The following is a 14248-nucleotide window of genomic DNA, read 5'->3' on the forward strand; positions in this document are numbered from 1 at the left end:
CTTCGGCCGTTTTATGGGCTTGGTCCATTTGATTTATTAAAAACAAACATTGACGGAAAAAAAAAATCTTAATTACCAAATTTAATCACCTATTGAAAAAAGTTGGATTTAGCCGCTTAAAACGAATATGTGAAAGCCTTTAAATTAAAACGCTACTTCCGCTGATACTTTTTGGACTAGTTGAATATAAAACCATTTTGACCTAAAAAAAAAGAGAGAGAGAGAGAGAGAGAGAGAGACTAGACTACTCTGCGACCGAGTATCTTCTTCTTCAGATAGAGAGAAGAGACTATAGTCGCGATTCTGATCCTAGATCGGTGAAAACTTTTGGCGGTTCGATTAGTTACGGAGATGGCGACGTCTTCTAGCTCGGAGCGAGTCCCGAGAACACCGGCTACTACCAGATTAGCGATTACGCCAGGGTCTAGGGTTTTGAAAAGCCCTATCAGCGAAGAAGTCATGTGGAAGCGTCTCAAGGAAGCTGGATTCGATGAACAATCCATCAAAAAGAGGGATAAAGCCGCCTTAATCGCTTACATCGCCAAGCTCGAATCCGAGGTTCGTTTTTTTTCTTTTCAATTCTTCCCTAATTTAATCTCTTGTAGAATTACACAATGTTTAAGGCTTTAGCGAGTGTTAGAATCACTGGGATTAGGTTGTGCCTAATAGTTCAATTCTGAGTTGATATGAATTTGATTTTTTCCCGGCTAAGTAAGTAAGGAGAACAACTGTTCATACCGTTCGTTTTGTTGGTCGTGGGTCAAGGTTGTACATTTATTGTATGGAATTGGTTTGATGGAGAGTTATTGCTTTGCTTTTTCGAAGTCTTAAAGTCTCGATTTTTGTTTCTCTTTTCAGCTTTGATTCTTTCTGAGATTGTTTTTATTTATGTTAGGTGTATGATTACCAACACAACATGGGTCTTCTAATCATGGAGAAAGACGATTTGCTGTCCAAGTATGAGGAGGTTAAGTCCTCTGTTGATGAAGCCGACCTTGCACATAGGCGCGATCTGTCTGCGTATGTCTCCGCCTTGGCTGAAGCCAAGAAACGAGAAGAGAGTTTGAAGAAAGATGTTGGGGTTGCTAAAGAGTGTATCTCTAGTGTAAGTCCTTCCTTTTAACTTTTGAGAGCTAGCAAAAAAGGGTTGTTTCAATTTTTTTTAATTGATTTTGTTTTCTTCTGTTTGTCCTCAGCTGGAGAAGACTGTGCATGAGATTCGTGCAGAGTGTGCCGAGACGAAAGTTTCTGCGGAGAGTAAACTGTCTGAAGGTCACAGTATGATTGAGGATGCTCTCAAGAAATTTGCAGATGCTGAAGCAAAAATGCGCGCAGCTGAGGCTCTACAGGCTGAAGCTAACCGGTATCACCGGATTGCAGAGCGAAAATTGAAGGAAGTTGAGAGCCGTGAAGATGATCTTGCTCGCCGTCTTGCATCTTTCAAGTCTGAGTAAGTCTTCTGTCTCTGTTAACTGGACTATAGGGCATTTGTGGTATTAAGCTGTTTCCATTCGTTCTATGGTTTAGGTCTGAAACAAGAGAGAGCGAGATCGTTATTGAGCGACAGACTCTAAGTGAGAGGCGAAAGAGCTTGCAGCAAGAGCATGAAAGATTATTGGATGCACAAGCTTCACTAAACCAGCGAGAAGATCACATTTTTGGTAAATCCCAAGAACTAGCTGAACTTCAGAAGGGGTTAGAGTCTGCAAAGAGTACATTTGAGGAGGAACGTAGAGCCTTTGAGGACAGAAAATCCAATTTGGAGATCGAGCTGGCTTCGCTTGCTAAAAGAGAAGAGGTTTGTATACACATATCTGTTGTTTCTACTGTTGCTCAACACGTCAACCAAAGAACTTATAGCATTTATGTTTTGTTCCCTTGCAATAACAGGCTGTCTCTGAAAGGGAATCTTCACTACTTAAGAAAGAGCAAGAGCTGCTTGTTGCTGAAGAAAAAATTGCCACCAAAGAATCTGTGAGTTTACTTGTTCATTCTAACGAACTTTGTAGTTATCATTCATACTTTAGTTTGCAAGAGTTAAAATGCTTTTAAACTATCAATACACAGGAGCTGATTCAGAAGGTCTTAGCAAATCAAGAGGTTATCCTGAGGAAAAGAAAATCCGATGTGGAAGCTGAGTTGGAAAGCAAGTACAAAGCGGTGGAAGATGAAATCGAGAGCAAGAGACGGGCTTGGGAACTAAGAGAGGTTGATATCAGGCAGAGGGAAGACCTTGTTGGTGAAAAGGAACATGACTTGGAAGTTCAGTCAAGGGCATTGGCAGAGAAAGAAAAGGACATAACGGAGAGGTCTTATAATCTTAACGAGAAAGAGAAGCATTTGAATGCTTTAGAGGAAGATATCAACCGTAAGACAGCTCTGCTGGAGGATGAGAAGGACCGGCTTAGAAAATTAGACTTAGATCTACAGCAGTCTTTGATATCACTAGAAGACAAGAGAAAACGCGTTGACTCCGCAACAGAAAAGCTTGAAGCATTGAAGAGCGAGACAAGTGAATTATCCATTCTGGAGTTGAACCTCAAGGAGGAGTTAGATGATTTGAGGGGTCAAAAGCATGAACTGCTGGTCGAAGCAGATAGATTGAAGGTGGAGAAAGCTAAGTTCGAAGCTGAGTGGGAACACATTGATGTGAAAAGGGAAGAGTTGAGAAAAGAAGCTGAGTACATAACTCGTCAAAGGGAGGCTTTCTCAATGTATCTCAAGGACGAGCGTGATAACATCAGGGAGGAAAGGGATGCGTTGAGGAATCAGCACAAAAACGATGTGGAGGCGCTTAACCGAGAGCGTGAAGAGTTCATGAATAAAATGGTGGAGGAGCATTCAGAGTGGCTTAGCAAGATACAACGCGAACGTGCTGACTTCTTGTTGGGTATTGAGTCGCAGAAACGAGAGCTGGAGTATTGCATTGAGAACAAACGAGAAGAGTTGGAGAATGCTTCGAGGGAGAGAGAAAAGGCTTTTGAGCAAGAGAAGAAGTTGGAAGAGGAACGTATACAGTCCCTCAAGGAATCAGCGAAGAAAGAGTTAGAACAAGTCCAAGTGGAACTAAAGAGGTTGGATGTCGAGAGGCTGGAGATCAAACTGGACCGTGAGAGGAGGGAGAGAGAGTGGGCTGAGCTGAAGGATTCGGTTGAAGAGCTAAAGGTTCAAAGAGAAAAACTAGAGAAGCAAAGGCATATGCTTCGATCTGAAAGAGAAGAAATCCGACATGAGATTGAAGAACTGAAGAAGTTGGAGAATCTGAAAGTTGCTTTAGATGATATGTCCATGGCTAAAATGCAGCTCTCCAATTTGGAGCGTAGCTGGGAAAAGGTTTCTGCTCTGAAGCAGAAGGTGGAGTTGCAAAATGGAGTCAGCACTGTGAGTAATAGCGAAGATGGTTATAACAACTCTTCTATGGAAAGACAAAACAATGGTTCAAGCCCTTCATCTGCCGCTCCATTATCATGGATTAAACGATACACTAATCGGATATTCAAGACTTCTCCAGAGTCTCCAGAGAAATCACCTCCAATGCATCATCATGAAGAAGAGAGAGGATTGCCTTCAGAAAAGATGAAGCTAGATTCATCGAAGGCTTACACCGAGGGGATGTCCATTGCAGTTGAAAGACTTGAAGCCGGAAGGAAAAGAAGAGGTAACGCATCTGGAAATGACTCTACTGGGCCAAGCAGTAACAAAAAGAGGAAACATGATGTTACCCAAAAATCTCCTGATGCTGATCCAGAGAGGTAGATTCGGATTGCTCAATAACATTCAATTTTTCTTTTTATTAAAGCTTTAATCATTGTTCTCTCAGTGTAATCTCAAGCCCTCGAAATGTTCCTGAGGACAAACATGAACTGCCACCAAGCCAAACCGAGACACCAAGTGGTATGGTAGTCATTAGTGAAACCGTGAAGATCACAAAAGTAACGTGTGAGACAGAGGTAATCAACAAAGTGACAAACATTGATTGCTCAGAAAATCCTTCTGAAGCAGGAACAAAGATGGTAGAGGAGAGGAAACAAGATAGTGATTGCAATCAGGTATGTTTCAGACACACACCCTCTCAAATGCAAAATGTTTCTCATTACATTTTCAGAAAACTTCATAACGAATGAATACTCTTTTGTCTTATGCTATAGACCACCGAGATAAACGTGCCAGAAACAGTGACTCAGAAGGAAGTTGAGTCTGATAACAGAGAGGAGAAGGATTCTGAGGATGGTGGCATTGTAACATGAGTCAGGTTGAGGAATAACAATTTTAGGAAGAAGAAAGCTGCGACAGGAGATATATGCATATAAGGTACATCTCAGACTTCACCAAACAACCCCCACACTTGAGATAAAGCTCATCAAATTCGCTAACAAAACTTCTTGTTTGTTGATGCAGGAACTCTATGGATCCTTTTGGGTTTGCTTTAGATAAAGATTTTGAGTATGTAAATGGATTTGATTGGTTTTTAAAACTCTGTGATTCCAAGCGAGTAGAGTGTTGTGGTATGTTAAGTAGGTAGGAAGAAGAGAGTATGATTTGTTGGTTTTTCGTGTGCTGCATTGTGTGTCTGAGAACATCATTTGTCGGTTTCAAGACGGTTGAATTCAGTTTCGGGGTTTTATATTGTCTGGTCTTGTGTTTATGATGTCTTTTTAGCTCATCTCAGCACGTCTTTACTCTGCGTGTCACATTCGCTATATCCAGCTACGAAAGTGGGCTGGCCCGGCCCAAATTATAGGGTTTCTTTCTATCGTAGCCCAGAATTTTATGGGCATACAAATACCCAACAAATAAATTAGCAGTTAATTGTTATTAGCTTTAATTAAATGGCGAAAGGAGAAATATATTTTATAAAAAGTTTACCTTTGGGTTTTGTAAGTAATACTTCCAAGTCCGAACAGTTCAATTGAGCTAAACCCAAACAAAGAAGATGTTTTTGTGTAAATGCAGAAGACTGAAGCGTGCCTGTAGTATAAACTTATTCTTTTACAGCATTAGATTTGTGTATTTGGTGAAATCGATATATTACATTGCAAAATTGTTTTCATTATAGTTATCAATAAGTTTATTTTTAAAATTTGTTTAAAACTCTTCACACGGCACTAGCAGAAGATGTTCAAATTTTATGCTTCTAAGGATTCAAGAACTTTGATTCTTGAAACTATAAGTATTAGGTTTAGTCTTTTTTAACTTGAATCTTGTTAGACTATATAGTGCAATAATAAACTAGATCTCTTTTATCGTTTTTTTTGGATGGTTTTGTCTATAAAATGTATGAACAATAATGTGGCTATGGGAAGTGCTAACATCAGAAAGCTATGGTGGAGATTTGGAAACAAATTGCGTGTGAAATGGGTGAAAAAATCGGCATTGATTTGTGGGGTTTTAAGTTTAATGAGTGACAGCTTAATTATTTGTTTCCAACTTGACGTCTGTTTATTTAATTATATACTAGTATTAATCACTATTTAGCTAACCCAAAAATAATCTGAACCCCACTGTTTTTGTCCGTTGACAGACACTTCCCTCCTATCCTGGTTCAAATCCCTAATGCCTGAAGTCAATCCAAATAATCCAGTTGTGGTATTTTTCTTTCTGAAATTTATTTGGAGTATAATTTTTAAGTGCTATATTCCTGAGGAAGATCTTATATAAACTCATTAAGCTTTTTCAAAAAAAAAAAATCTCATTAAGCTTCTAGCGACAAGAGGAGACGTCGAACTCATGCAAAAGGGATGTCATGATTATCTCATGATTACGAAAGTAACATGTTTTATGTAGTACTATCGACTTGTTTTTATATTGTGTAACAAAAGAAAGTTGGATCAAAGAAGTAGAACACACTTTTTAAATCTTTAGAATAATAATAACTTTACCCATTCACGATATATATTTTATTCACAAAAGCATATGATAAACACAGTGAATAATACCTCAATAATTTGAGGACTTTACATTTTTCAAATTGTTTTGACTTTTAACCCTTTAACCATCGACAAGTCAAGTCAACCTTTTTGTTTCCTCTAGAAGCCTCATTTAAACTTGCAAATGAACCAATAAAAATTTACAACTCCAATGATTATTTGTTTTCAAGTTGAATATTATTTACAGGCTAATCACGATGTTAAGCAAGTATATAATATATTCAATCGCATTTCACTTGTTTTTGAAAAAAACATTAAATTATAATAAACAATACACCCAAATTGATCAATATTTATTTAACATAAGAAACTAAAAATCTTAACCATATACGTTTATACAAGAAGGTCCATAGATTGTGACGCCACTTTATAAGGTAGTGGGGTTTCTTGTTCCTTAATCTCAGCTTCCGTGGAAAACCAGTGTAATCAATAATTTTCTATCAACTATCAAGTTATAATTGTTAGTTTACAAGTTTTTCAAAACAAAACAAAAATACTTAGATTACATATTTACATCCCTATCTAATCTTTGATTAAATTTCATTTCGAGTCCACGGGACAGGCGTCGTTAGGTTAAATTTTAATACTGCATGATTATTAAGTGGCTGCATTTTAAATGAATTAAACAGACCCATCTATCAAGTCATTATTAAATCTCACCGTGAGTTTGAAAACTTGTCATCTTAGAATCCCTTTTATATTACAGAAAATATTTTGTGTAGGGGATCGATAGATTATATCATATATGAACCAGAATATCCATACAAGTGTTAGTGGTAAAAAATTTCCAAGGTTGGTAAAATTTTGTTCACCAACCATAACGGAATTCACTCACAGAATTCATCATCTCTACCTTTCATTTCATCTCTTTTGGTACATATCACTAACTCCTATCCTTTTCAGGAAGATAATACATATAAAATAACAAGTGATTCATCATCCACCCAATGTGATCCTATGATTGGTGATATTTTCTGGACAACTTAATTGACGTATTTGAAAAATTATCTTGAATATTTTAATATACTATTGACAATTTTGATTTTTTTTAAGGAAAAATTGCCAAAACGGAACAAAAATTCAACATAATTGTCTTTTTGGTATAATACCATCATTAAGTTATTTCTTTAATATTTTTTTTCATAATCTCAAAATTAACTTTAATTTGGTTAATCAAATTAATCAAATAAATACATTTTAAAAGTATCTAAATATTAAAAAACAGCTTAAAAATAAAACTTTAAATAAAAATATATTTATATATAATTTAAGTCAACATTTTAGAATATATTAAAAAAATTAATAAAATAATATATTTAACGTTTTATATTAATATAAAAAATTTGATATAAACAATTAAATTCAAAATAAGTATATAAGTAAGTACATTAATAAAAAGAAATGAATATAATAATAAACATTTAATTAACATAAAGAGCACACTAAAGGCTTTTAATATTTTTTATTATAAATTGTACATTTAAATTTACAAACAGATATTTTCAATTACAATTTTTAGTGTATGTTAACTATTTATAAATTATTTAAGTATCTTAAAATTTTATTAAATATTTTAAATGTTTAATCATATTTGATAAATAATTTTATACTTTAAACATCTATAATAACTAACACTTATATACTAATATTGTTACGATACTTATATACTTAAATTCAATTATTAATTTTAATATATAATGTTAATTAAAAGTAAAATATTCTCATGCATAGAATGAACAATAACATTTATCTATTCCCGTGATATACACAATTGAATTTCGAATAATTCTATAAATAAATATATTAATAAAAATAAATATACATATATAATTTTTAGTCAATATATATAAAAAAATATATAAAAAACGTTGAATATATATATTGGTAAACATATCAAAAAATCAAAAATATATGTTTGTAAAGTTTTAGGCACGCACAAAGATTACAAATATTTTTAGAATATTTTGTGACCAAATATACACGTTTTAGAAAGTTAGAATATTTTCTTAACTGAAATTTCTTAAATTTTCGCAAAAATCAGATTCTCTTATCTGTATTAAAGCACTTTCGACACTGCGTATAACGAAGAAAAAAATTTCATAAGTAGATTTTACTTCACGTAGCCGTCAAAGTAAAGTTCTAGATTTCATATTCCAGAAGTTGTAGAATATGTAATAAAAGTAGAAGCTGCATTCGACAGAAAAGTAGTTATCTTTACAATTATTGACATTCCTCCTATTTAGAATTTTAAGTAAAAGTAGATTTTTCGTTTAAAAAAAAGAGTAGATGAACTTGTTTAATCACTCTCTATTAACTCAATTTTTGTAGATGATGAATTCTATTTTTAGTAGAACATACTTTTAAAATTTAATTTATCAAGTTTTTCAACCAAAAAAATATCAATTTGTGTATATGGGTGTTTTATCGATTGTTTCTATTTTTTACAAAAAATTTAATTCATAAAACTATTTATTTCATTAACTTTTAGAATTGAAAAAGATAAAAGAAAGAAAAAATTGATATTTTTTTTTTATAATAAAGGAACAATCATGCTGAATTTTTGTTCCGTGGCAATTTTCATTTTTATTATCCAGGAATATTTAGTTCCATTAGTGACTAAGAAGTACGTTACGCATTCGAATACGATACTACTCTTTTGTTAAAAAAAAATGTATGTGAAAAGACTTTTTCATTTTAAATTGATACAACAAAGACGTATGATGGTACATTAAATAAAACTTCGATTAGATAGTACACAAAACATCAATTGGTCTCATACTAATATATTGATGAGTGAGATATTGCTCAATATGAGATTGTGTATATAAAATGAACTATAAATTTTCTAGTTGTATAACACATTCCTATCACCAAACATTCGAAGTATCTGTCTACATTCTACAACATATAATTCACTCCTTTGTACTATATGTACATGTGTACGTAATACATACATGTCTAATCCAATCACTTATTGGCTATTGTTGATGACCAAGTTTATCACATGCAATGAAAGTACAAATAATCGGTCTTTCTTTCTTTTTCGTAAGCTGCCACGCAAGTGGGGCTTCAAGCTTTAGTAAACTCTTACGTAATAACTATATATACACTTCCGACTGTTATGCATATTATTAGTTAATTCGTATTTCGTTCCACAATATATAGATGAATTTGAAGTATTTCCAATCTTTGCATGCCATTTACTATTTATGTTATACTGTGTTAGTTTTTTGTGTGGTAAACATACTGTGTTAGTTAATCACACGATCCTAACGGCGTATCAGATATGATAAAAAACTAAATGATATAAAAAGTAATCCTCTACTTGCGATATAGGACATGAATCATGATGAAATCCAGTGCCGTGCCAAAAGTTTTAGGGCCTAAAACAAATTTTAAAAATAAATTTATTTACAACTGTAATAAAAATAATTTTTTAATACAATATATTATTTTTACAAAATACACAAGTTTAACACCGTAAAATAATAAATTTATTACATGGATTTAGAAGGTGAGTTAATCGACTTTCGTAAAAATGTTTTTTTTAATAAGTCTAAACTAGTAGATTAGAAAATATTTTAAATTTTGGAATTTTAAAAAAGTTATATTAATCAGAGACGTAAGGTGAATGGCTTTTTCAATAAACTATAGGCACACCTATGATGAAACCTATAACATACAATAAATCATACATAGAGACGTGTACATTTACTAGACATAGAATGACGGAAATTAAAAAGATAATTGACTGCAAATAAAAAATGATAACATAGCGATTACTTTTCAACATTAGACTCTAGCCTATACAGTATACATTTCCGAGTCTAATATATATAACATATATATATTATGTTTATTGTTTTCAAAAGTCAAAAGTAAATATAAACTTAGAATTAGATGTAGCTCATGCAAAATCATATTACAAAATATTTTATACATGTCCATCTTGTTTTCAACTTAGAATTTGTTCACGTTTATTAAATTGATTTTTGTTTTAAATGATCATCCATAATGGAATTGAGAAACATGTTTGACGTGAAATGGGCACATCCTAATAAAAATCGAGAATAGGAAGGACGATAAAAAGAGTCAAAGGGTAACGGGCGCCGGGCGGCCAAGAAAACAATATCGGTTTATGGGGGTTGTGATTAAAAACATTATAGCAAAACAAACATTTTCTTTTTAAATTAGCAAAAGATATTGAATCTCTAGATTCTGATATATGAGCAAAGACAAAGGAGAAAAACATTAGTCTCCCCCTTCTGTGCCACCTATAAATTCTAACAATATCACCTCACAATATATATCATGAAAATTTCAATCCATAAAGTCACTTTTTGATTCATTGTTATTTTAATCCCTTACTTTTTGACATCTTCAATCACATGAAAGACAACCTCCTCCAGGCTCCAGCTATTATATACTCGATCTCCTTTTCATTTTCTACATTCACATATACTTTTCTCCATTACACACACTTCAATTTATGTATATATAACCTTACACACGCACCATCACACACCATCATTCTCCTCCTCTTCAACATCAACATAATTGAGAAAGAGAGAAAGAGATACAATAAGAATAAGATCAAGAGTCAAGAATCAATACGATGGGAAGGGCACCGTGTTGTGACAAAGCCAACGTGAAGAAAGGGCCTTGGTCTCCTGAGGAAGATGCCAAACTCAAAGATTACATCGAGAATAGTGGTACAGGAGGCAACTGGATCGCTTTGCCTCAAAAGATTGGTATATACTTAAAACTATTTTTATTTAAAATTCGCACTAAATTTTCAAATTACTTGAGACGTTTTGTATAGTCTTATTGTAACTATTGATTCAAATATTAACATTAAGTTTTCAAATAATTGGAGACAATAACACATATAATTTCTGTATATATGTGCTTATTGATATATAAATGTCTATGTATGTACATGGTTTAGGTCTAAGGAGATGTGGGAAGAGTTGCAGACTAAGGTGGCTCAACTATTTGAGACCAAACATCAAACATGGTGGCTTCTCTGAGGAAGAAGACAACATCATTTGTAACCTCTATGTTACTATTGGTAGCAGGTACTTTATACTTGCATTGTATAACAAATGGTGAGTATTATCAAATTGACTCTGGTCTTGAATATGTGTTTAATGAATTTCTTTAAGGTGGTCTATAATTGCTGCACAACTGTCGGGAAGAACGGACAACGATATCAAGAACTATTGGAACACGAGGCTAAAGAAGAAGCTTCTAAACAAACAAAGGAAAGAGTTTCAAGAAGCTCGGATGAAGCAAGAGATGGTGATGATGAAGAGACAACAAGAAGGACATGACCACATCAATGGTAGTACGGATCTTTATCTGAAAAATATGTTTGGATCATCACCATGGCCATTACTACAACAGCTTCCTCTGTTGGGATTGCGAAATCCCGTGTCCAACTCTATCTTATCTTATTAGTACGATATTGTCCACTTTGGGCCTAGGAGGCTAGCCCGCATGGATTTACTTTTGGTTTCCTTCCCAAAAGGCCTCATACTATTAGAGTTGGACATCTCTTTATATATTAGACACTCCTTGTCTAATTATCCAATGTGGGACTTTGATTGACATCTCTCATTCTCCCCCTCAAGCTAAGGACCACACACCTTGTGCCCTTTTTCCTCTAGCGAATCATCTCGGTGCCTTGTCGCATCTTCGACATTCGACACCCTTAGTCGCAAGGTTACTTTGAGTTGCTTTGAGAATGTTCTTCCCACAATTCCAGGATCTTCTGACTAATTTCTGCCGAACCTCCCTTTCCACCTTGAAGGGTCCCATTCCTACTCGAAGGGTATTTTGGTCTTCTTGCAGATTTCTCGTCAACCGCTCTGATACCAATTGTTGGGATTGCGAAATCCCGTGTCCAACTCTATCTTATCTTATTAGTACGATATTGTCCACTTTGGGCCTAGGAGGCTAGCCCGCATGGATTTACTTTTGGTTTCCTTCCCAAAAGGCCTCATACTATTAGAGTTGGACATCTCTTTATATATTAGACACTCCTTGTCTAATTATCCAATGTGGGACTTTGATTGACATCTCTCATTAATTCAGATCTCTTAGAAACACAAAGAGTTATAAGAACAACTTTTCTTATTAGCTTTAGAAACTACTCAAAACTAAAGCTCTCAATATGTTTCACTTAGATCATATGGAACACCTCTCCATTAGACCTATATTTATATGAAAGACAATTCCCTTTAACATGTGGGATATGGAAAACACAAACCTAACCTAAATAGAAACTTCCTTTTCCTATTTCTAGGTTTCCTTATTGTGTTTATCTTAACATATTAAACATCTAATAATATGTTAAGTTTCCACAAGCTTGGAATTATCCAACATTCACCCCCTTAATTCCAACTTGAATTAGGGAGATCAATTTCTTGAACTCCGATTAAGCTCCTCATTTGCTTGAACTTAATCATCAAGTAATCATCCTCCACCACACCATGGTGTGCGAATCCACCCATTGAATTCACATCTTTCTCAAGGTTAGACCGGATGCTCTCCTTGCTTCCGTACCGCTTCTTCTTAGAATCGGCCCAGTTCTTGTATAACCTTCTCATGACCTCTTCACTTAAGTTGCGATGAGTCTTGTGGCTGAAGTTCACTGCAATGATAACTCTGGTCACATCCGCCATCTTGCGTACGTGAGCTCTGGTAAAGATGTCGGCCTTCTGCTCAACACCCAACAGTTTTATCTCTGGTTCATCTTCATCCTTTGAGAACCTTGACTTCATTGGTACGTGCGTTGTGTCGCACGCTTCCACCTTTGTGTCACACACTCCTCTGTGAGTCGTGTTACACACTCCTTCGTGAGTCGTGTTACACACTTCCATCTTTGTGTCACACAGGATTCCTTGAGCATACCTCTCTTGCTTTATTCTGATTCTGTCTGCTCCTTGAATCACCTCTATGCCAAGGTAGTACGTTAGCTTACCTAAATCTGACATCTCGAACTTCTTAGACATCTCCTCCTTGAATTGCCTAATCATCTTAAGTGAAGTCCCTGTCACAAATAGATCATCAACGTAGATGGCAATGATCAAGACGTCTCCTCCTTCAGTCTTGCAGTACACTGATGGTTCCTTCGTGCACTTCTCAAATCTCATCTCCTTGAGAACCTGATCAAGTTTCACACTCCATGCTCTGGGTGCCTGGCGTAACACATGCAACGTCTTGTGTAACACACAAACTCGATCCTCTTCTCTTTTCTTCTCAGAACCAGTCGGTCTATCTACAAGCTCCCATATCTTGTTTCTTGTGATAGACTCCAACTCGTCTTCCATAGCTTCAACCCAATCTTCTTCACAAGATAGGTTGAACTCATCTGAGGCAATCTCTCCTCCTCTATCGGTGCATCCTAGATTGAACACATCTGAGGCAACCTCTCCTCCTCTATCGGTGCAACCTAGATTGAACATAGCTGAGGCAACCTCTCCTCCTCTATCGGTGTGAGATCTTTTGAACCGATAGAATGCCTCACGATTATCTGCTGGTGTTGGTGGTGTGATACATCCACACAAATTTCCAAGCAATAATCTCACTGGCTTTGATGTACAAATCATGGCCTTAGTCAGGAATGTGTCTCTGGCTTGCTTCCCTGCGAGACATGTGTCACACACGCCTTCTTTGTGTGTTACACTCGGGAATGAGTGTCTCGTTTGCTTCTCTGCGAGACATGTGTCACACACGCCTTCTTCGTGTGTTACACTCTGCATTCCTACGACCATCTCCTTCCTTACCATGTTGTTCATCACTCCATAGCATATATGTCCTTGTCGAGCATGCCACCTCCATGTAGCATCTTCGTCCCTGACATGTAAACATTCCGGGTAGCTTATCTCCATAGGGGTCTTGTAGAGACGGTTTGGAGATCTTGTCACACGAACTAGCAACCTTCCATGCGAATCTGTGAGCGTTAAGTAGACATCTTTCATGTTAACCTCACATCCGTTCTCTGTTGCTTGCCCAAGACTCAATATATTGTGCTTCAGATCGGGTATGTAGTATATGTCCTTGAGTGCCTTCTTCTCTCCAGTCTTGCACACAAAGGTAACCACACCCTTTCCTACAATGTCAACACACGATCCATCACCAAACTTCACCTTCCCTTTGGTGTTGAGATTCAAACTCGAAAAGAACTCCTTGTTCCCTGTCATGTGATTGCTCGCTCCATTATCCAAATACCAGACACTTGCATTGCCTTTGTCGATATCAAGATTCTTCGGAATCACCTTATCTTCATTCAAAAACACCACCTCGTGTACATAGAG

General features: G+C 35.5%; 2 protein-coding genes across 2 annotated transcripts; both read left to right on the forward strand.

Annotated features, from left to right (window-relative positions):
• The first annotated feature begins 175 nt into the window (after positions 1-175).
• LOC103837593 (protein CROWDED NUCLEI 4) lies at positions 176-4663 on the forward strand. The gene is made up of 9 exons (XM_033279281.1): positions 176-558; positions 896-1105; positions 1197-1450; positions 1528-1798; positions 1891-1974; positions 2068-3752; positions 3821-4049; positions 4149-4311; positions 4399-4663. Exons 1-8 carry the CDS (start codon positions 352-354, stop codon positions 4245-4247), a joined length of 3039 nt encoding a protein of 1012 aa, XP_033135172.1. The 5' UTR covers positions 176-351; the 3' UTR covers positions 4248-4311; positions 4399-4663.
• A 5879-nt stretch (positions 4664-10542) lies between these two features.
• LOC103837594 (transcription factor RAX3) lies at positions 10543-11260 on the forward strand. The gene is made up of 3 exons (XM_033280683.1): positions 10543-10678; positions 10876-10988; positions 11093-11260. Exons 1-3 carry the CDS (start codon positions 10543-10545, stop codon positions 11258-11260), a joined length of 417 nt encoding a protein of 138 aa, XP_033136574.1.
• Positions 11261-14248: the final 2988 nt, after the last annotated feature.

This window comes from Brassica rapa, chromosome A09 (assembly GCF_000309985.2).
Source record: "Brassica rapa cultivar Chiifu-401-42 chromosome A09, CAAS_Brap_v3.01, whole genome shotgun sequence".
In the NCBI taxonomy this organism is placed as follows: Eukaryota; Viridiplantae; Streptophyta; class Magnoliopsida; order Brassicales; family Brassicaceae; genus Brassica; species Brassica rapa.